Source organism: Leptonychotes weddellii, chromosome 2 (genome assembly GCF_054177405.1).
Source record: "Leptonychotes weddellii isolate Sample4059 chromosome 2, ASM5417740v2, whole genome shotgun sequence".
Classification (NCBI taxonomy): Eukaryota; Metazoa; Chordata; class Mammalia; order Carnivora; family Phocidae; genus Leptonychotes; species Leptonychotes weddellii.
In genome coordinates, this window is record NC_138370.1 from 74,006,946 (window position 1) to 74,031,497 (window position 24,552).

Genomic DNA, 24,552 nt, shown 5'->3' on the forward strand with positions numbered 1-24,552 from the left:
CTGCATGAGGGGGTTGGCATCCCTAATCCCTGTGTTGCTCAACAGTCAACTATACTAATACGAGTTACACATAGATGAATATTGAAAACATTATACCAAGTGAAAGAAGCCAGTCACAAAAGTCCATATGTTATATGAATCTATTTATAGGAAATGGCCAGAACAAGCAAATCTCTAGAGATAGAAGGTAGGGTAATGGTTGCCAGGGACTAGGGGTTGGGAAAGTTTGGGGAGTGACTGCTAATGCACATGGGACTTTTTTTGGGGAGGTGGTGCTGGAAATTTCTAAAATTAGATTGTGTTGATGATTGTACTTAATGCACTAAAAACCATTGAGTTACACTTTAAATGGGGGAACTGAATGATACGTCAGTTATATCTCAGTAAAGCTCTTTAAGGGGTGCATGGGTGGCTTAGAGGGTTAGGCATCAGACTCTTGATTTTGGCTCAGGTCATGATCTCAGGGTCGTGAGATCGAGATCCATGCTCAGCAGGGAGTCCGCTTGAGTTTCTCTCCTTCTGCCCCCTCTCCCCCACTGTTTCTCTTTAAATTAAATAAAACATTTTTTTAAAAAAAGCTCTTTAGGGGCACCTGGGTGGTACATTCAGTTAAGCATCTGTCTTCGACTCAGATCATGATCTCAGAGTCCTGGGGTTGAGCCCTGCATTGGGCTCCCTGCTCAGTGGGGAGCCTGCTTCTCCCTCTCCCTCTGCCACTCCCACTGCTTGTGTGCTCTCTTTCTCTCTGTCAAATAAATAAATTAAATCTTTAAAAAAAAAAAAAGCTCTTTAGGGCACCTGGGTGGCTCAGTTGGTTAAATGTCTGCTTTCGCCTCCTGTCACGATCTCAGGGTCCTGGGATTGCCCTGCATCGGGCTTTTTGCTCAGCTGGGAGCCTGCTTCTCCCTCTCCCTCTGCTGCTCCCACTGCTTGTGCTTTCACTCTCTCTCTGTCAAATAGATAAAATCTTAAAAAAATAAAAATAAAAAAAGCTCTTTAAAAAAAGGTGTGTATATAATTTACTTAGATATTGCCAAATTGTATGAGTTTGCATTCCCACCAGCAATGTATAAGTGCACAGCTTTAGCAACAGAATATAATGTCAGACATTTTAATTTTCACCAGCCTGATAGATGAGAGAAATGGCTTCTTATTTAAAAATTTTTAAAAATATATTTCCATTTCTCTGTGAGTGAATTTGAACGTTTTTTCATATGTTTAAGGGCCATTTTTTATATCTGCTTTTGTGAATTGTATGTTTATTTGTTTTCTGTATTTTTCTCTTGGGTTTTTTTTTGGTCCTTCATTCCTCTATTTTAAGTGTTCTTTATATATTAGTGATATTAGCCCTTTGTAATATAGTATCCTATTTCTTTTTTTTTTTTTTTTTTAAAGATTTTATTTACTTATTCATGAGAGAGAGAGAGAGGCAGAGGGAGAAGCAGACTTCCCGCAGAGCGGGGAGCCCCATGCGGGACTTGATCCCAGGACTCCGGGATCATGACCTGAGCCGAAGGCAGACGCTTAACCATCTGAGCCACCCAGGCGCCCTAGTATCCTATTTCTAATATCATAGTTTGAGTTTTCCTTGTTTTTGTACTTTATATAAATAAAGTCATACACATAAACTGTTTTTGATGAGAGTGTGATTTGTACTCTAAGCAACTAAATTATAATCTGATCAGAATTTACTTCTGAGTGATACTAAAGTTTTTATCATTTTGCAGTTTTTTTTTTTCAGTCCTGAGACTAGCATTTATTATTCAAAGTTGTTTCTCTTCTTACTGCTGTGCCAATTTCTATCCTGTCTTCTAGTCCCAGAGCAAATGATGGCTCCTTTCTGAAGGATGTTCCTTTTTTTAATATTCCCATTGTACTTTGTAGTTTCTTTAATGGCATTTACGTGATTGTAATTGCTTCTATGTTGTTTCTCCTTACTAGACTTTAAGCTGTTTGAAGGTTGAGTCCTGACTTCATTTTTGTGTTCCTGACATAGTTCTGTGTTTGGTATATAGTAAGTGCTCAATAAATATTATTGAAAGAACTGGTGTAGTAAGAGATAGGAAAGAGGTGATGTCATTGTAGGGAAAAATTTGTCCTTGAGGAACAGGTGGAATTTGAATAACCAAAGAAGAGGGCATTCCTGGTGAGAGAAGAGGACTAGCAAAAGGATAGCTATGGGGATGAGCATGGTACGTGTAGTGAACAGTGAAGATACTTGTCTGATTGGAACATGTTTGTTTATCCTTGTATTCAACATATCTTTACTGTGTATCTGCTATATGAAAGGCACTGGTCTAGGTGATACAAAACACAGATTTTTAAAACTTGGTACTTTGGGAAAGTAGTTGGTGGTAAGATTAAGAAGGTAAAGAGCAGGATTTTAGAGGACACTGAAAGAAAGGCATAGGTGTTGGGCTTGAAGATTGATAAGAGGTGGCAAATGAAGGATCTGCTGGAAGCTGTTATTTCCCTAATGTTTTTATGAGGGAGGTACATGTGTGGATGGGAGAAGAGCGTCATAGAAAATGATATTAAGGGGCTCCTGGGTGGCTCAGTTGGTTAAGCATCTGCCTTCGATTCAGGTCATGATCCCAGGGGCCTGGGATCAAGTCCTGCATCGGGCTTCCTGCTCAGTGGGGAGCCTGCTTCTCCCTCTCCCTCTGCCTGCCACTCCCCCTGCTTGTGCTCTCTCTCTGTCAAATAAATAAACAAAATATTAAAAAAAAAAGACCTTAGCTAGGTCAGAGGGTATGAGATTATAGAAGGGTCAAGAGTGAGGGAGTATGATGGTTTTTCAGGAACTCTGAACTTTAGGAACTTTACTTTTTAAATAACTTGTGTGGGTGTTGGGGTAGCTTACTGAGCTAAGCACAGTAGGAAAGGTAATACATTTTCCTAGCGGAGGAAAAAATGGGTTTAGTTTGGGACACATTGGACTTCTCTTCCCACACTTTTCCCTATCCCATGGCTATTCCAGTGTGCTCTGACTGCTATCTTTGGATTCATTTTTGATTCTTTTTATTTCATATCCACATACATACTGCTATAAAATCTTGTCCATTTACTTTCAGAATATATCCAACAGTTTTTCACTCTTTTCAGAACCTACCACTCTGGTCTTAACCACTATCATTTCTCACCTAATTATTATAGTAACTTCCTAACTGATCTCCCTGTTTATGTCCTTGTCCCCTTGTCTGTTTTCAGTCCAGCTTCTGAATGATTCTTAGAATAATCAAGTCATCCATCTCTCTGCATAGAACTCTCCTTTCCCTGGAGTAAAAGTCACAGACCTCAAAGAGGGCCTGCATGTCCCCCTCCCCTTACTCTCTTTCATTTTCTTCTATTCTTTCTTCCTTTTGCTCACTTCACTCCAGCCATATTGGCCTTCTTGCTGATCCTTGAACTAGTCAGGCATACTCCGTCCTGAAGATACTGTATTTCCATTTCCTTTGAGTAGAGGGCTCTTCTCCCAGTCATTGACACAGCTCACTCCCTACTTTCAGGTCTTTACTCATATGTCACTTTTTTAGTGAATCCTTCTCTGATCACCTAATTTGAAATTATAGTTCTCTTCCTGCTGAATACTCTTTCCCTTTGATTCATTTGTCTCCTTAGCTTTTGTCACCATCTACATGTATGCTAAACATATTTTATTTTCACCTCTTCCCACTGGAATTTAAGATCCATAAGAGTGAGGATTTTTGCTTTATTCACTGCTGTACTTCTAGCACTGAAAACTGTTAGCATATAATAGGTGCTCAATATTTGTTGAATGACTAAATTAATTAATGAAGTGCCTGAGATATCTTGGAATTGGTGCTTGCCATTTATTTATACCCTATTTAATTTCACAAAGAAGTAGAGGCAAGAAAGTGTCTAGTAGACAGGGGCGCCTGGGTGGCTCAGTTGGTTAGGTGTCTGCCTTCAGCTCAGGTCATGATCCCGGGGTCCTGGGATCAAGTCCTGCACCTAGCTCCCTGCTCAGCAGGGAAGCCTGCTTCTCCCTCTCCCTCTGCCCCTCCCCTCGTTCGTGTTCTCTCTTTCTCTCTCTCAAATAAAACAAACCAGCGCCCAATAAAATGGTTTAGATTGGAAGAGAGATTTGCATGAAGCCATGGCAGTACATGAAATAGCTTATAGAAAATGTAAAGAGTCAGAAGAGGATTAGGAATGGGATTCTGGAAACACCTCCATGTAAGGGTGACCAGGGAGTAGCACTGTTCTTTGGCTTTGCTAAGCAGGAACCCTGCTCTAGGCCTGGTGCTTTAGAGGTCCTCATCTGGCCTTTGCTGAGTTTTACCCCTCCTGATAGGATGAAGATGTGTGTGTATGTGGGGGGGGGCGTGCACCAGGGAACTAGTTCATTTGGTACCCGTTTCTACATTAAATTCTGAGTATTTGAACCCCAGAATTCCCTGCCCATGTGGCCCTTCAAAAGCCTCTTCTGTGATTCTCTCCTCTTCTTGACTGAACGCATGTATGCTTCTCTAGGCTTAAGGGATGACCAAGCAACTGCTGTTTGCAGGCATGTGGCCAGAACCTAGACATGTGGGATGGGATGTCTACATATATACATATGAGGCTCCTTATTGAATGGAGTGGAACTAAAGATGGGAAGAGAAAGAGGGGTAGGCTCCCAAAGAATTTGAGTGACTCCCATGCTCCTATAGAACTTGAGGGAGTGAGAATTCCAGATCAGAACTTAGCCTTTTAGGTTGTTATAAAAGTATATATGTCAAGATAGGAGGATTGAATAATAATTTAACAGCTTGTTAGCTTAATTTATAACTTTAAAATATTTAGACATGTGGAATGTAGGCTTCCATTTGTACTCTTGCTCCAAGCCCCTTGAAAATTAGGGGTTAGCCTACAGGAGGGAATTGAAAAAGAGTAGCTAGAGAGGGAAAAGATAAATTCAAGATAGAGTTTCAAAGGGAATGATCAATAGTGTCAAATACTTCAGAAACATTAAGTCCTATGAAAACAGATGTATCCATTGGATTTGATTGACAATCAGAATTTAGTAAAAATTTCATTTGGTGGTGATAGATGCCAAACTTCCATAAAAGAAGGACTACCTGAGGAATTAGGAAGTGGAGACAGAAGATAGGAGATTTTTTCCCCTAGATCCATCTCTGAGAAGGGAAAAAAACTAGAACAGTAGCTGGAGGGGTTTTCAGGGTCATGGAGGAGGACTTTTCTATGTTTAAGATTAAAGGGTCTTGGGGCGCCTGGGTGGCTCAGTCGTTAAGCGTCTGCCTTAAAAAGAAAAAAAAAAGATGAAAGGGTCTTACAAATGCTGATATGTTGAGGGAAAGGACCCAATGTTTAGTAAGAGAAGGTTGAGGAAAAGGAGGGAATAATTGATGGAGCAAGGCCTAACATCCAGTACATAGGTCATTAGACTTGCCTTTGAAGGGAGGAGGGCTATTTGAGAAGACTTGGGATGTTTGGATGTATATGGAAGCTAGGTTTGGAGGGTGAAAGAGCAGGAAAGTGACTTAATAGGCAATATGTCATTGATTTTGTTTTACAGTAGTTTTTTGGGTTAGTGTTTTTAAACCTGATTTTATATTCCTGGGCATCAGGGCTTATACCTGCAGCCACATGTTAAAATCCTGTTGGTTAATTGAAATGTAGCCCATAATATGAGGCATAGGCCATAGCATGTTGGATCTGTCTTTATTAAATAATTTGACAGTTTAGTGGTGTCTTAAAATTATAAGTTTGATAAAAACTTCTGATTCCTCAATAGCCTAGAAATAATTTCTTTATTATGTTCATTATATAATGTGTGTTATCAGGATTTGGAGATGGCTTTTTGTAAGAAGTGCGTATTGTCTGAATCACACCTATTTTGGGCAAAATATTTTTAAATAGAAGTATATTAATACTGTCTTCTTTCCCCCCAAATCGTAGTTCCAAAGAACTGCTGGTTTATATTTTAGCTCTTGCCAAGTTGTGAAAATAGTGAAGGATGATTATACTACTTAACATTCAAATTGTAAGTAAACTTTATTTCTACTACTATTACCTATATGTTAAGAAAACTGAAATTGAAAATAGTCATTACCTTATATGATAATAGTGAGCTTTAGTGTGACATGGCCTGTGGATTTTTACTAGTTTTTGTTGTTAAGATACAAATACATCCTCTCCCATTGTCTTTGATAAGATGAAAAAGAATACTAATAGTCCTGAATGAATCTTAGGAGGTATGAAATTTCTGCTTTTTTCCCCAGGTATTTCTTTTATTGTGTAAATTTACAGAAATTCTTTTTTTAATTTTCATATCTGTATAGTGCCAGTGGTCAAATTTAATATAGGACATAATATTAATGGAATGATTTATTAGAAATGTGTATTCATTTCTCTTTAAATATGCTTAATTTTTCTGCATTATTTAATTTTTATATGAAAATCTGTAAAAAATAAGTCTTTAATTCCTTTATGAAAAATATAACCTACATAAAATCATATAAAATATAACTTTATCGGAATAATCTAATGCATAAATCTAGATGATGTATATATATATCAACATTCATCTCTACTAGGGGAAAAAGGCTTGAATTATGTTTACTTGAAACCATTTGCTATATTGAATTTTTTTTTAAAGATACATTATTTTATTTTATTTAAGATTTTTTATTTATTCATTTGAGACACAGAGATACAGGGAGAGAGAGAGCATGAGCAGGGAGAGAGGCAGAGGGAGAGGGAGAAGCAGGCTCCCCGCCGAGCCAGGAGCCCGATGTGGGGCTCGATCCCAGGACCCCGGGATCATGACCTGAGCTGAAGGCAGACGCTTAACCATCTGAGCCACCCAAGCGCCCCACATTTATTTTAGAGAGAGAGCGTGCACAAATGGTGGGGAGGGGCAGAGGGAGAGGAAGAGAGAATCTTAAGCAGACTGTTCACTGAGAGCAGAGCCCCACACGGGGCTTGATCTCATGACTCTGAGATCATGACCCTGAGATCATGACCTGAGCCAAACACTGAGAGTCAGACGCTTAACCCACTGAGCCACCCAGGCGCTATTGCTATAATGAATTTTTAACCAATAGCAAAAAAACTATTGAGGAAAGAATGATACAGTAATATTAAAGGCATTCCAAGTGATTTTACTACTTTATTTTTAAACTACTCTATTTGAAAGTATAAATATATAACTCAGATTAATCCATTTTATAGTCCTTATAGAGTATTCAAAATATGAACACAAAATGAGATTTCTACCATAATCAAAAGACAAGTCTTATTATATTATTCAGATAAAGAAACCAAAGGAGCCAAAGAAGAATGAAATATTTACAAACCAATAACTCTTTTAATTTGTTAAATAGGCAAATAATTTTAGAAGTTGTCTTGATTTAGCATATTTTGTTATCAATGCATAAAAGATTTTTAAACTGATAAGAACAGATACTACACTTGATCTTAGCCAAAAGGCCGAGAAGCGATCAATGCATAAAAGATTTTTAAAATTTCTACCAAAACATTTCAGGGATAAAAGTATATCTTCATAACAAGACAAAGTTATAACACTTTATCCCTTAGAATGTAAATAGCATAAGGTCATCCATGTGCAATAGCTTGGTTGCAGTAAATTGTTTATGAACTTGACAGCTCTAAGAAGTAGAATGCTCATGACTGCCCTCTTTTGGCACTGGGCTTTGTAAGTCTAAGCTCCTTTTTTTTTTTTTTAAAGATTTTATTTATTTATTCATGAGAGACAGAGAGAGAGAGAGAGGCAGAGGGAGAAGCAGGCTCCCAAGGAGCAGGGAGCCCGATGTGGGACTCGATCCCAGGACCCTGGGATCATGAGCTGAGCCGAAGGCAGACGCTTAACCATCTGAGCCACCCAGGTGCCCTAAGCTCCTTTTTCTTAGCTTACAAAAATGTAAAAGATTAGATTGTAAAATAGGTTGTGCTTTATATCCTTCCTGTATATTTTTAATAACTTTTCAAATTCTTCCTCTTTTTAGGCTCTCTGGTTAATCATCTTTAGAAGACTGGATTTCTGGATATCTCCTTCACTCCATGTCTGTTGACTTTTAAAACATGATAATGCAAACCTGTAACACTGGCAGTCATCCATGAACCTTTAAATTACACTGCTTAATAGTGTTTGAAGCTTCCTCAGGGAATAACAATGACATCAGCAGTGGTTGACAGTGGAGGTTCTATTTTGGAGCTTTCCAGCAATGGAGTAGAAAATCAAGAGGTTAGGCATCCAATGTATTACATTTCTGTTTTGTTCATAGAAATCAATATATGAACTCATTTTGAAATTAATGGGAAACAGGTAATTTTTGAGTAGAAATGTACAATGCATGAAACTGTACATGTATATGCCATGTGCCCTCATATAATTTAGGTAGTAGAAGGTTGAGGTAGGTATTGTTAGGCTCACCTGAGTTGTTAGAACATGCATATATTGGAATGAACTGAGAGGAAAGAATTGAAAGAAAGAACACAGAAAGTATTAGTTGAGATAGATTTTAATTCCTGATAAAATTCATTGTTTTGGATTACAGAGTCTGTAGGTAAATACTGTACCTAAATACATAAATTAGATTCATCTTAAATTAGAATTTTGTATCTCCTTTAGTTGTCATGTGTGCTTTTTTTGTTATTTTATTATATCTAATTCAGTGTGGAGATCGATCATATTTTAATCCTATATATATAAAGAATTTGGATGATTTGTAAATCAGAAAGAAAGGTTTTGAAATTTTATAAATGTAGAACTCTGCATCATTAGTATATTTGGTTATTTTCTTGTTATTGATAACATTAAAGAATAGGAGGTAGGAGTAGAAAAATAACAGTACCAGAAACTTACAGACTTCCAGGGCCTGGCTTCTGTTCCCTCCATTCAGTAACGACTGAATATTGGGAAGGATCTAAATTAAAAAATGATGCTGTCATAGTAACAGACAAATATTTGATCAGAGATGAGGTGGGCAAATGAAGAGTTGGCTGTATTTAAAAAATCTGTTTTCTCTATATTCTGTGAAAGATATTGCTGTTACTGGTCCTTAGTACCAGCATAGTAGAATAGTGACAGGACCAAGAAATATTAGGATATTAGGCTGTGTATTCTGGAGTCTGCTTCTTTTTCTTGCTTGTTTGTGTCTGTTCAATCTTCCAAGGTAACTACGGTTAAATTCAGAGGGATGGGGATAAAATGAAGGTACTACTTTTTCTTTGTTCTCAGTGGACTTGGTAACCAGAATGTTCTTATTGTGTTTCAATCTAAAACTGATTTAAGGTCCATTAAGAGAAGCCACAGCTAGAGAATATAGTTAATTCTCATAATCAGTTTCTATTTGTTTCTTGAAGATTCACTTTCTATATGATCACTTCTAGGTATGACTCACGAAAGAGATCAGAGACTCAGGGGACTTCCATCCCCTCCACATCACCCAGACCAATTATTACTTCATTTTCCAATGCTTTCTCTTTGTTGTATAATTTTACTTTGTTGTATTTAACCCTAAGAAGGCAACCACCAAGAATAATAGGCAGAGTATATTTACCTTGTGCTGGTTTGGTATCATTAATATGGGAAAAAGAGTACAACAGTTTGTTTCTGGAAGACACTATATTTTTCTTCCTTTACATGGAACCCAGGTGTTCATGGCCTGGAGAACTAATTATTATGGAAGAAATAATCTGATAAATGAAGTCATTTTACCAAAGCATTATTGATTAATGATTTATGTGGTAGATATCCTATGGGTAGTCACAGGCGTTTTAGGTAGTATGGCACTAGAATGGAGGAAATTATTCTTGGGGAACTCTTTCTTCAAATTATACTATGTAGATACCCACTTGGTTTCATTTATTTGTTCCTTCAGCAAATATAAATTGACCACTTACTGTGTGTCAAGTACTTTTCGAGGCACTGGGAATAAAATATTTCAGAATGGCTATGAAGAATAAATCGGGGCTAGAGATAGATGGAGAGGTGGTAGGGGATGTTTTAGTTAGGGTGGTCAGGGAAGTCTTTTCTGAAGAGGTGGCATTTTATTTTAAAAAATTTTATTTATTTATTTGAGAGGGAGAAAGAGCACAAGCAGGAGGAGTGGCAGAGGGAGAAGGAGATGGGGCTCGATCCCAGGACCCCAGGATCATGACCTGAGCCAAAGGCAGACACTTAACCAACTGAGCCACCCAGGCACCCTTGAAGAGGTAGTATTTTAGTCTATACCTAAATAAAGTAAGGGATTAGGCTGTAGAAATAGAAACATCTGGGGAAAGAGAACTCCAGGAAGAAATTGGAAAGCAACTAGTATCTGAAATATCCCCTAATATTACAAAGAGAATTTTGAGGATAGTGTATGTGAAAGATAGATTTAATATCTATACTCTAGAATGTAGGGTGGGGTGAAAAAAATGACCTGTCAAAATTTTAAAATCATAGCTCCAGAATCTGAAGAAAAAAATAAATGTTTAAGAAGTTGTGGGCATTTGGAGAGTTATTGATGATTTTTAGGCTTTATTTTTTTAACTCTATTCCTGATTATAAAAGTAATGCATTTTATAAAATTAGAATAATTATATTTCTGGCAAAGAGACAAAAACCAAAGATACCAATTCCAGTCTTAATAATGAGTATAGATGCAAAAATAAAAAAAATAGTAATAAATATATAAAATGCAGTCATATATTAAATCCAGTACTAAATAGGGGTTTAGATACACAAGGATAATTCAGTATTAAAAAAAGAACAATTAATATATATACCTCTACTAATAAGACACATGACCTATGATATGTTAATAGGGATAAAATACCTGATGAAATGAGATTTTATGAAATTGAATATCTATTCCTGATAATATAAATATAGATAAATATTTCTGTAGCATTATAAAAAATAACTGTTACAAATCAGTAGCCAGAATCCTGTTTAATGGTGGAGTACTGAAGTATTTCCTTTAAAATTGGCAAGAAGATAAATATGGGCACTACTGTAACTATTACTTAATGTTTTCCTGTAATCAGACAAGATAATGAAAAAATATATAGACATTAGAAAGAAGACCAAATTATTATCTTTAGATAATATCATTCTCTACCTGGGAAAACCAGAGGAAGTCCATGAAAACCAATTAGAACTAATAAGAGTGCTTGGTAGTTTAGTGGGTACAAATTAACATTAAAAATATCTAGCTTTCTTTTGTAAGGAATTAGTTGGAAGAGCTCATGGAAAATAAGATTCCTTTCAGGAAATTAACAAAAAAATATTGAGGAATAGTGTAAAAGATATATGGGACTTCTTTGAAGACAATGAATTAATGATACTGAGGTACATGAAAGAAGACTTTGGTAAACAAAGAGATGTACTTTGTACTTGGATAGGAGAGACGGAAGGAGTCAGTATTGTGGAGGATGTCAATTTCCTCCAGTTAGTCTATATATTTTATTCCATCTTTATCAAATGTTAGGGCAAATTTGGGGGAAACTGATTATATGGACCTAAAGATTGTATGGAAGCGTATATATGCAGTAATAACCAGAGCAGTTTTTGAAAAGGAAATATATAGCAGGTAAGTCTCGTAGAAATGGGAGTTAATGCAGAAAAAAATAAAAAGGATTTAAATACATTTTTAAAAACACAGCAAATACAATTTTAGAGAGCATCTGCTTTCAGACAAATAGGATCAGGAGTTCTTCCACTTAGACTGTGATGGAATAACAGACCAGATTTTTATTCCCACCATAATCAAGGAGGAAAATGAACAAAACATGTGAAAGCATAGTTTGAAACATTGGTGCAGTGGTCTGAATGTTTGTGACCCCCAAAATGTTGAATCCTAACCCCAAACATGATGATACTGGGAGGTAGGGCCTTTGGGAGGTAATTAGGTCATGAGGTAGGAACTGTTATGCCTGGGATTAGTGCTCTTATAAAAGGTTCCAGGGAGATCCCTTGCTCCTTCTGCCATGCAAGGATCCGATAAGGAGTCCTTGACCTGGAAAAAGACCCTCATCCAGTCATGCTGGCACCCTGATTTTGGACTTCTTGCTCCCAGAACTGTGAACAATAAATTTCTACTGTTTATAAGCCACATAGTGGTATTTTGTTGCAGCAGCCTGAATGGACTAAGACATTTGAACATCAGAAAGCACAGGGCTATGCTTCCCAAGAGAAGAGCAGGTGATCTCTGATTGTACTGACTCATTCCTTGGAGCCACTTTCTGGATTACAGTGTAGGGAGGAGGAACCCAAAAAAAGAGTGACAGTGTCACTGAATTGAGGAAATAAAATTTGAAATTTGTGTTTTTTGTTTTTTTGGGGGGGGCAGCAAAGCAAGGTTTATTGAGCGATTTATTAAGCAATAACAAAGTGATAGTACAAAGCTACTGAGGAGGGAGGGGACCCAAGAGGGTTGGCTAAAGTTTGGAATTTGGAGAGGCAAACACTAATTGGAAGTGCAGAGTATCTGAGGGGAAGAAGCTACCCAGAGGAAGAATACCAGAACTCAGCCTCAGGTACTCTGGATTTTAGCTGAATAAGCTTCACAGATACAATATGAAACTCCATGAAACCAGGCAAAGAATGACCAGAAAGGTATAAACTCAAAAATTTACTGAAAAATCAGAGTTCACTTGGGGCTGGGAGATACTAGAATTCTAAGCAGTTAGAAGGGAGAGTCCTTGTTAAATGCTCAGGGCATTCCTAGAGACTCCGGAAGAGTTATGCCTTCCAGTAGGGCTAAAGTAGCTCTGGAATAATGGGTAGTTCAGACTTGCCCTAAAAAGTTAAAAAAACAGGCCTTGAAAAAGTTGACCCATAAGCAACTTTTTTTTTTTAAGATTTTATTTTTCAGTAATCTCTACACCCAACATGGGGCTTGAACTTACAATGCTGAGATCAAGAGCTGCATGCTCTTTGGACTGAGCCAACCAGGTGCCCCTTGACCCATAAGGAATTTAAACGTCATAGTAAACATTATTAAAATACGACAACAGGGGACGCCTGGGTGGCTCAGTCAGTTAAGCATCTGCCTTTGGCTCAGGTCGTGATCCTGGAGTCCTGGGATCGAGTCCCACGTCGGGCTCCTTGCTTGGCAGGGAGCCTGCTTCTGCCTCTGCTTCTGCTGCTCCCCCTGCTTGTGCTCTCTCTCTCTGACAAATAAATAAAATCTTTAAATAATAATAAATAAGTAAATAAATAAATAAAATTTATTAAAAAAAATAAAATATGACAATAGTATGTAAATTGCACCCAACAGTGTAAAATTTATGTATCTAACACCCAACCATGTCAAATGCAAAGAAGGAGGAATAATACAACATATAACTTGAAGAAAAAAAAAAAACTATCAAGACAGAAAAACAAATGATAGAGATGATGGAATTAGCAGATAAGACTTCAAAACAGCCATTATAAATATGCTCAGCAATTTAAAAGAAAACATGGAACTCAGAGGAGAGGCCTAAAAGATGTAAAAAAACAAACAAACATAACTTCCAGAAATGAAATTTATACTATTTGTAAAAATTTCACTGGATAAGATTAAAAATAGATTAGGTACTATGGAAGAAAAGACAAGTGAGTTTGAAAAGAGCAGAAGAAACTGCATTATGAAGCACAGAGAGAAAAACTGAAAAAAACATGAACAAAGACTGTTACCTGTGAGAAATATCAAGTTGTCTAAAATACATGTAATTTGAGTCCCAGAATGAGAGGAGAGGAGGGAAACAGAAAAAGACAAATGAAGAAATAACAGTCATAAAAATTTTCAAGTTTGATGAAAAATATAAACCCATAGATCTGAGAATCTTAACACCAAGCAGGATAAAGCAGAGAGCAAATAGACACTGAGGCACATTATTTTTTATTATTATTTTTGACACTGAGGCACATTGTAACAAAAATACTGAAAGCAAATTTCAGGAAGAAAATTCTGAAAGCATGCAGAAAAAAAGTATTAGAGACAGAAGAACAAATTTAATGACGACAGACATCTTGACTGAAACTATGCAAGTCAGAAGATAATGACTTTAAATGCTGAAAGACTAAAACTTGTCAGTCTACAAATATATATCCAGTGAAAATGTCTTTCAAAAGTGAAACTCTTTTTCTGACCAATAAAAGGTGAGAGAATTTGTCATCCACACTGGGTTATAAGAAATGTTAAAAGAAGTTCTATAGGCAGAAGGTAGATGATACCAAATGGAAACTTAGATATGCACAAAGGAATGAAAAGCCCTGGAAATGTGTAGGTAAATATAAAATGCTTTTTAAAATAAATTCTTAATTAAAAAAAAAGATACTTAAGACAAATAATAACAGTGTATTGTGGGGTTTACAATGTGAAAAAGTAAATGTATGACAACAGTAAGCAAAGGATAGGAGGAGGGAACTGGAAGAATACTATTGCTTTTTACATTATTCGTAAAGTAACATTACTTGTATATTAACTGTGATTAACATGTTGTAAACTCTAGAGAACCACTAAAAAATAAAGCAAAGAACTGTTGATAGCAAGCAATTTTTGAATTAAAATGGATACTAAAAATACTCAATTCAAAAGATGACAGAGAATAAAGAGAAAGGAATAAATGAAATAACAGAGAGCAGGATGGTAGATTTAAACCCTGTTTTACTGATACTATTAAATGTAAATATTCTAAACAGTGCAATTAAAATGCAGATATTGTCAGATTGGGTTAAAAAAAGCCAAATCTATTTATGTTACATATAAAAAATTCATTTTAAGTATAACAATGTAGCATAAAAGTATAGAAACAGATATACAATGCAAACGTTAATCATAAAAAAGCTGAAGTGGTTTCAGGACAAAAATATTACCAGGGTTAAAGATAGATTTCATAAATGATAAAAGGACCATTTGTCAAGAAATGGGTATGCCCTCAATTATTAGAGCTTCAAAATACACAAGGCAGGGGCACCTGGGTGGGTCAGTTGTTAAGTGTCTGCCTTCAGCTCAGGTCATCCCAGGGTCCTGGGATTGAGCCCCGCATCGGGCTCGCTGCTCAGTGGGAAGCCTGCTTCTCCCTCTCCCACTCCCCCTGCTTGTGTTCCTTCTCTCACTTTCTCTCTCTCTGCCAAATAAATAAAATCTAAAAAAAACAAAAAAACAAAAAACACAAGGCATAAAGTGACAGAGCTGAAAGAAAACATAGATAAATCCACAGTATTAGCTGGAGATTGCTGCATACCTCTCAGAAGCTGATAGGACAGTTAGAGAATCAGGATATAGAAGACTTGAACAACATTATCAACCAGCTTCACCTAACGGACATTTATGGAACTCTCTACCTAATAGTACCAGAGTACACATTTATTTCGAGTGCACATGGACTGAACCAAGATAGATCATATGCTGGGCTATAATATCAATACTTTTTTTTTTTTAGATTTTTTAATTTTTATTTTTAAGTAATCTGTACACTCAATGTGAGGATCGAACTCACAACCCTGAGATCCAGAGTTACATGCTCCACCAAGCTAGGCAGGTGTACCTACACATCTCAGTACTTTTTAAAAATATATATTTATTTATTTATTAGAGCATGAGCAGGGGAGAGGGTCCAAGGGAGGGGGAGGGGAGACAAGCAGATTCCCTGCTGATCGAGGGGCCTGACTTGGAGCTTGATCCCATGACCCTGAGATTACAACCCTGATATTACAACCCTGAGATCACAACCTGAGCTGAAATCAAAAGTTGGATGCTTTCCTTTCTTGATTAAAACTCTCCACAGTGTAGGGATAGAGGTAACATAGCTCAATATCATAAAAGCCATATACAAAAAGCCCACAGCGAATATTATTCTCAATGGGGAAAAACTGAGAGCTTTCCCCCTAAGGTCAGGAACACAACAGGCATGTCCACTCTGACCACTGTTGTTCAACATAGTACTAGAAGTCCTAGCCTCAGCAATCAGACAACAAAAAGAAATAAAAGGTATCCAAATTGGCAAAGAAGAAGTCAAACTCTCACTCTTCACAAATGACATGATAGATAATCTATGTGGAAAACCGAAAAGACTCCACCTCAGAATTTCTAGAACTCATATAGAAATTCAGCAAAGTGGCAGGATATAAAATCAATGCACAGAAATCAGTTGCATTTCTATACACTAACAATGAGACAGAAGAAAGAGAAATTAAGGAGTCAGTCCCATTTACAATTGCACCCAAAATCATAAGACACCTAGGAATAAACCTAACCAAAGAGGCAAAGGATCTGTACTCTGAAAACTACACAACACTCATGAAAGAAATTGAGGAAGACACAAAGAAATGGAAAAAGATTCCATGCTCATGGGTTGGAAGAACAAATATTGTTAGGATGTCTGTGCTACCTAGAGCAGTCTATATATTTAATGCAATCCCTATCAAAATACTATCAACATTTTTCACAGAGCTGGAACAGATAATCCCAAAATTTGTGTGGAACCAGAAAAGACCCTGGCTAGTAAAAGGATTGTTGAAAAAGAAAACCAAAGCTGGTGGCATCACAATTCCGGCCTTCAAGCCCTATTACAAAGCTGTAATCATCAAGACAGCATGGTACTGGCACAAAAACGGACACATAGATCAATGGAACAGAATAGAGAACCCAGAAATGGACCCTCAAGTCTATGGTCAACTAATCTTCAACAAAGCAGGAAAGAATATCCAGTGGAAAAAAGACAGTCTCTTCAACAAATGGTGTTGGAAAAATTGCACAGCCACATGCAGAAGAATGAAACTGGATCATTTTCTTACACCATACACAAAAATAAACTCAAAATGGATGAAAGACCTAAATGTGAGACAGGAATCCATCAAAATCCTAGAGGTGAATACAGGCAGCAACCTCTTTGACCTTGGTCGCAGCAACTTCTTGCTAGATACATCTCCAAAGGTAAAGGAAACAAAGGCAAAAATGAACTATTAGGACTTCATCAAGATAAAAAGCTTCTGCACAGCAAAGGAAACAGTCGACAAAACCAAAAGACAACCGACAGAATGGGAGAAGGTATTTGCAAATGCCTTATCAGATAAAGGGCTACTATCCAAAATCTATAAAGAACTTCACAAACTCAACACCCAAAGAACAAATAATCCAGTCAAGAAATGGACAGAAGACACGAATAGACATTTCTCCAAAGAAGACATCCAAATGGCCAACAGATAGCTGAAAAAATGCTCAACACCTCTTGGCATTAGGGAAATCCAAATCAAAACCACAATGAGATACCACCTTACACCAGTTAGAAGGGCTATTAGTAAGTCGGTAAACAACAAATGTTGGTGAGGATGCAGAGAAAGGAGAAAATTCTCACATTGCTGGTAAGAATGCAAGCTGGTATAGCCACTCTGGAAAACAGTATGCATGTTCCTCAAAAAGTTAAAAACAGAGCTACCATACGACCCAGCAACTGCACTACTAGGTATTTACCCCAAAGATACAAATGTAGTGATCTGAAGGGGCACCTGCACCCCAATGTTTATAGCAGCAATGTCCGCAGTAGCCGAACTATGGAAAGAGCGCAGGTGTCCATTGAGGGATGAACAGATAAAGAAGATGTGTGTATATATATATATATATATGTATATATATACACGCACACACAATGGAATATTACTCAGCCATGAAAAGAAATGAAATCTGGCCATTTGCAAGGATGTGGACGGAACCAGAGGGTATTATGCTAAGCGAAATAAGACAAGCAGAGAAAGACAATGATATGATTTCACTCATATGTGGAATTTAATAAACAAAACAGAGGAGCATAGGGGAAGGGAGGAAAAAAGAAAAGACGGAATCAGAGAGGGAGACAAACCATAAGAGACTCTTAATCATAGGAAACAAACAGGATTGCTGGAGGGTAGCAGATAGGGGGAATGGGGTAACTGGGTGATGGGCCTGGAACAGAATAGAGATGGGGTAACTTAAGGAGGGCACATGATGTAATGAGCGCTGGGTGTTATAAAGAACTGGTGAATCACTGAATTCTACCTCTGAAATTAATAATACACTTACATTAATTAATTGAATTTACATTAAAAAATGATCCCTCTATCCAAATAAAAGTCTGTTATAAAAAAAAGTTGGATGCTTAACCGACTGAACCACCCAGGCACCCTACATCTCAATACTTTTTAAAGAATTGAAATCATACAGAGAAAGTTATTTGACCAAAGCAGAATTATGTTAGAAATTAACAACAAAAAACTCTTGCAAAATCCTCAAATATTTGGATATTAAACAGCTCACTTTTTAAAAAAAAAGATTTTATTTATTTGACAGAGAGACAGGGAGAGCGGGAACACAAGCAGGAGTGGGAGAAGGAGAAGTAGGCTTCCCGCTGAGCAGGGAGCTCCATGTGGGGCTCGATCCCAGGACCCTGGGATCATGACCTGAGCTGAAGGCAGACGCTTAACGACTGAGCCACCCAGGTGCCCCTAAACAGCGCACTTTTATATAACTCATGGATTAAAAAGAAATCACAAGAGAAATTAGAGAATATCCTAATTGAATGGAAATGAGAACACAGTATATCAAAATTTGAGGGATGTAGTTAAAGCAGTGCTTAGAGGGAAATTATATCTTCAAATACTTATATCAGGAAAAGAGTATAGTCTGAAATCATTTAAGCTTCCATCTCAATAAGCTATAATATGAGGATCAAATTAAACCCAAAGCAGAAAGAAGGAAATAATAATCATAACAGGTCAGTAAGGTAGAAAGTGGACAAACATTAGAGAAATTAACTACCAGCTGGTCCTTTAAAAAAGTTAATAAAATTGATAAATCTCTAAGTAGACTGCAGAATCAAAAAAAAAAACTATGAGGCAAAAATTACTAATATAGGGCGCCGGGGTGGCTCAGTTGGTTAAGCGTCTGCCTTCGGCTCAAGTCACGATCCCAGGGTCCTGGGATCGAGCCCCACATCCTGCTCCCTGCTCAGCGGGGAGCCTGCTTCTCCCTCTCCCATTCCCCCTGCTTGTGTTCCCTCTCTTGCTGTGTCTTTCTCTGTCATATAAATAAATAAAATCTTAAAAAAAGTGAAAAGGGGAATGTTTTCCTTTTAAGGTTGATAGTAAAGCAAAGATGTCTACTCTAACTTCAACATTGCTGCAGGGCAAGAAAAATAAAAGACATACGGATTGGAAAAGAAGTAAACTGTCTTTATTTCTAAATGATACAATCATGCATACAGAAATTCTTAAGAAATCTACACAACTGTTAGAATTAATAAATTTAGAACAGTGAATATGTAAAAATCGTGTTCATATATCTTAGCAAAATACAACTGGAAAATGAAATTTAAGAAGCAGTACTGTTTAGCAGCATCAAAATAATATAGGGATAGGTTTAATGAAGTAAATGAAAGATCCTTATGCAGGGCGCCTGGGTGGCTCAGATGGTTAAGCATCTACCTTGAGCTCAGGTCATGATCCCAGGGTCCTGGGATCGAGTCCTGCATCGGGCTCCCCGCTCAGAAGGGGGCCTGCTTCTTCTCCCTCTGCAGCTCCCCCTGCTTGTGCTTTTTTGCTCTCTGTCAAATAAATAAATAAAATCTTAAAAAAAAAATCTGTATGCAGACAACCACAACATATTGTTGAGAGAAATTAAAGACCTGAATAAATGAAGAGTTATACCATGTTTATGGATTGGAAGACTTATGCTAAAACAAAGTTAGAGGGCTTATCCACCTGATTTAAAGACTTACCATGAAGTTCCAGTAATTGAGACAGTGTGGGTTGATATGCCAACAGACATGTAGATCAGTGGAACATTATATAGATCCACATAACACTGATTAATTTTCAATAATGGTGATAATTTGGTGGAGAAAGGAGTCTTTTAAACAAATAATGGTGGAACTGCTGGACATCCATATGCAAATTAATGAACTCAATCCTTTCTCACATACACAATGAATAACTCAAAATTGATCATAGAATTAAATGTTTAAACTATAAAAACTTCTGGAAGAAAACACAGAAGAAAATTTTTTCAATCTTGAATTAGGCAATGGTTTCTTAGATTGTACACAAAAACATGAAAAAAGCTTTAAAAGAAAAAATGATGAATTTCATTTAAATTAAAAACTTCTGTTCTTAAAAATTCCATTAAAGGGCGCCTGGGTGTCTCAGTTGCTTCAAGCGTCTGCCTTCGGCTCAGGTCATGATCCCGGAGTCCTGGGATCAGCCCCAGGTCAGGCTCCCTACTCAGTGGGGAGCCTGCTTCTCCCTCTTTCTCTGCTGCTCACCCTGCTCGTGCTCTCTCTCTCTCAAATAAATAAAATCTTTTAAAAAACTTAAAAAAAATTCCATTAAAATGAAAAAGTGAAGCCAAGATTGGAAAAAATATTTACAATATATATTGACAAAGGATTTATATTCAGAATATATAAAATAAGTTGGAGGGGCGCCTGGGTGGCTCAGTTGGTTAAACGTTTTTCTTCGGGTCGGATCATGATCCTGGGGTCCTGGGATCCAGTCCCGCATCATGCTCCATGCTCAGCAGGGAGTCTGCTTCTCCCTCTCCCTCTGCTTCTCCCCCAGCTTGTGCTGTCTCTCTATCTAATTAAATAAATAAGTAAATAAATTAATAAAATCTTATAAAAAAATAACAGGGGTACCATGTGTTGAAAAGGATGTAGAGCACTGTCACTCTCATACATTTATAGTGGAAATATAATTTGACAGTTCTTTTAAAATGAAGTGCACAATTACTGTATGATCTGGTAAATTGGCTCATAGGTGATAAGGAATGTAATAGAACAGAAGGGAGGGGAAGAGCAGGAACATTAATAGGAGCATTACAGCCCTGTTTATGATAATTTGTTACAACAACTCCAGAACTTAATACACCACCTTTACAGTCTTATTTTCTGCATTACTTCTCATAGTTCTTTGATTACTTGCTTTGGCCCTAATTCCCAAATGTGAAAGCTTCCATGACTTTTGCTCATGTTCATGAGCCTACAATTGCCTTCCACATCTATCAAAATTCTTTTCATCCATTCAGGACCCTGTTATAGGAAGTCTTTTATAATCCTCCAATCTGAATCAATTCAACACCTAACGTGGGTTGAGGGTTATACTTCAAAGAGTGTTAAAAACCATTGTTTTGTATGTTAAATTTTTCTTTTAGACAAATGGGGAGTCATGAAAGCTTTTTGTACAAAGAAGTAATACAGACAGTTCTGATTGTAATGTGAAAAGATGCCCTCCAAAGTTGAGGGCAAATAGAAGGTTTGAATACTATTACTAATCTTACAAAATGACAATTAGCTATCACCAATTGAGTATTTACTCTGTTCTAAACATTCTAAACACTGTGCTAAGCAAATGTACTTTGTGGATATTTAATTTTCAAGGGACTTTGAGGGGTATGAATATTGTAACCTTTTTTTTTTAATATGAAGAAACAGGTTTAGAGAACACAGGGAGGGAGAACAGGGAAAGATGGTGATAATTTGTTCCATTTAAACATGTTAAGCTTAGAGTATTAGCTGATTATTCTTGTAGTGATGTTAAGTTGGTAGTTTAAAATTTGGTTCTGGAGTTCAGGAGATGAGCCAGAGAAGAAGACAGATATTTAGTAATCATCAGTATAGAGGTGCTATTTTAAAATAAACCCTGAGAATGGGTGGCCTTGCCAGGGAAGGTAGAATAGGAAATGCTGAGGACAGAACCTTAGTTAATTGGCTATATTTCAGTCACTGGAGATGGAAGAAGAATCAGAGGAGATGCTTAAAAGTAGAGTGGTAGAAAGAGAACAAAAAAGATGGAAGAAATAATTTTAAAATGAGGTAAGAGTGTGTAAGTGTATAAGAGTCTGCAGAAAGGGAAAGGAGGGTGAAAACTGGAATAGAATTTAGTCCTTACTGACATTTAAGAGAATAGTTTTGGTGAGGTGGTGGAATCCAGATTATAAGGTATGTGTAGATAGCTAGCTAAAGAGTTAGACTACCTTTTGAGAGCGTGTACAGGTATAAGAAGTAAAGATCTGGAGTTCAGTTAAAAGAAGAGTTGAAATAAAGATTTTTTCTTTTTATAGTTAGAAGGAACCATTGAAATATTAAAACCTAACTAACATGTACGAGAGAGAAGAGTGGGTCTAGAATCCTAATTGGTGGGGAAAAGAGTATAGATGGGGGAACTGACCTTGTACAATATTCTAGACTCAAGTATTGCATAGTTTAGACAATTTGATTCAATTCCTACTGGTAAGGTGGAGGTGGAGAGTTCACAATATAAAATAATTTCAGGTTAATATTACTATTAATAATACTATTAGATTTCAGAGGAATTAAAGAAGTTATAAATCCCTTGGGTTATATATAAATAAGATATTTACTGCTTGGGTCAATACTAGCTCAAATGCCACTTAGTTGTTGCATTCTGAATTTCTGATGAGTGGAGATCTCGTCAGTTTTTACCTATCCCATGCTTCTCATTAACAGGTATTATAGCTAAGTGATGCTGCCTGTAGGTTCGAGTTATAAAGCTGAGAAAGAAGCATGGAGATTCAACTGTTAGTATATCCAATTTGTGGGGAAGGATTTATTTTTTAAAGTTTTATTTATTTATATAAGAGAGACAGTGCTTGAGCAGGGGATGGGGCAGAGGGAGCGGGAGAGGGGAAGCAGACTCCCCCCGAACGCAGAGCCTGAAATGGGGGTCGATCCCAGGACCCTGAGATCATGACCTGAGCCGAAACCAAGAGCCGGTCACTCTACTGACTGAGCCACCCTGGCGCCCCAGGACTTTTTTTTAATGTTAAATTTTTTTTGCCTTATACAGAGTAGGAAATTCAGTGTTAATATTCAGCATGTGCTTGCTTATTTTTAATTTATTATACCTTTGTTTTTAATTTATTTAAACTTTTTTGTGAAATGTTTGATACAAAATGAAGAGTGTATAAAATATAATATGTTTTAGTTTAAGAATAACAAAAAGAATAAATATTAGCTCTCAATCAGGTTAAAAATAGAAATTAGTATTATTTTAGAATATTGTGTGTCCCTCTCTTAATATCCCCAGAGGTGCCATTATCCTGATGTATGTGGTAATATTCCTTTACTTTTCTTTATAGCTTTATTGTCTTTGGATATACTCCTAAACAACATGTTGTTTACTTTTAAAAAATGAATAATGTCCCAAGCTAACTGAGTTAAGAAAAGATAGCATTACCACAGATTAAAGCTTCCAGGAAAAGGAAGATTAGTCTGGCATCAGGTTCACTGAGTTTCAAGAGGTTCTACTCAGGAAATCAGTAAGGAATGTCATGAGTTACATCTTGGAAACATAGGGTCATCTTGGTCAGGCTTCAGGCAGTGGTATGACCTGGTGTTGCAGGTTTGTTCAGCAGGTGTATATACAGTCACAGGGGAAGAATGCTATTCTGCTTTTGTTTGTTTCTAAGCTCTTTGTGGCCTTCTTCTAACAGTTAAGAGTAGATCAAAGCAGAACACATCTAGGAGGTGAAATGAGTGTTCTTAGCTGTTCTAGGTAGCAATGCAAAGTAGATATATCAAAGCAAGCCAAATATGAATAAAAACTGGGAATAGGCTTATCTGGACACTCTGTCCTTAGGAATAATGTGAGTGGCTATCTTGGTGATGACAGTTTATCATCCTGTCTCAGGAATCATGTTCCTACAACCCAGACTGGTTGCCCTATAAATCTAGTGCATAGTGGCATCCTGGAATCTCTTCGCAATCCTTCTCAAGATTACTATTGTCTCTCTCCCATTTTGAATCTCCCATATTGTCTATCTTAAGTTGCTGTCTTTATTAAAATTTTACTTTTTTTTGATGAAATACACTCTCCACTTGCTTCTTGAGAAAGGATGTATGGAAGATAAATGTTTTGAGATCTTTCATATTTGAAAAAATACCTAATTTTCATAAGATGATTTGACTGGCTGAACAATTCTGGGTTAGAAATAATTTTCCTTTCTAATTTGAAGAGGTGGTTTCACTGTCATTTTCCTCCTAATACGACTATTGAGAAGACTGAAGTCCGAGTCCATATTCTTTGTATGTGACCTGCATTTTCTCTTTAGAAACTTGTAGAATCTTCCTTTTTGTCCCCAGTGTTGTGATATTTCACAGTGGTATGCCTCAGGGTAGGTCTCCCTTAATTTTTTATTGTAAATATCTGGTGGGTCCTTTCAAATGGGCAGCTCGTATCTGTCAGCTCAGGAAATTTTCTGGAACTCTTTCATTTCTTTCCAACCTTTTTTTTCTCCCCTATTTTCTTCTTCTGGAACTCTGTTATTCAGATATTGGACCTCCTGGACTGGTCCTCTAATACCATTCTCTTTTCTCCCCTATTTTTCAAAACTTCATCTTGTTTCTCTGGTTTCTGGAAGACTGCCTCAGTTTTATCTTCCAAGCCTCTGTCTTTTTTTTTTTTTTTCTTCAAGCCTCTGTCTTTTTTATTTCAGCTATCATGTTTTTAACTTCTAAGAACTCTTTCTTTCTTTATTAAATTATATTCTGTTCTTACTTTATGGGTATAATATCTTATCTCTATGAGGAATATGCCCT

The 24,552-nt window shown here is 36.9% G+C and overlaps 1 protein-coding gene and 1 pseudogene across 1 annotated transcript in view; one reads left to right on the forward strand and one right to left on the reverse strand.

Moving 5' to 3' along the window:
• ELF2 (E74 like ETS transcription factor 2) overlaps positions 1 to 24,552 on the forward strand; it is a 106,511-nt gene that overhangs the window by 27,110 nt on the left and 54,849 nt on the right. Inside the window, exons 2-3 of the mRNA XM_081813118.1 lie at positions 5,926 to 6,010; positions 7,995 to 8,233. Of these exons, the coding sequence (XP_081669244.1) occupies positions 8,162 to 8,233 (72 nt within the window). The 5' untranslated portion in view covers positions 5,926 to 6,010; positions 7,995 to 8,161. The remainder of the gene's footprint in view (positions 1 to 5,925; positions 6,011 to 7,994; positions 8,234 to 24,552) is intronic.
• Positions 7,365 to 7,470, reverse strand: LOC115942590 (U2 spliceosomal RNA; annotated as a pseudogene).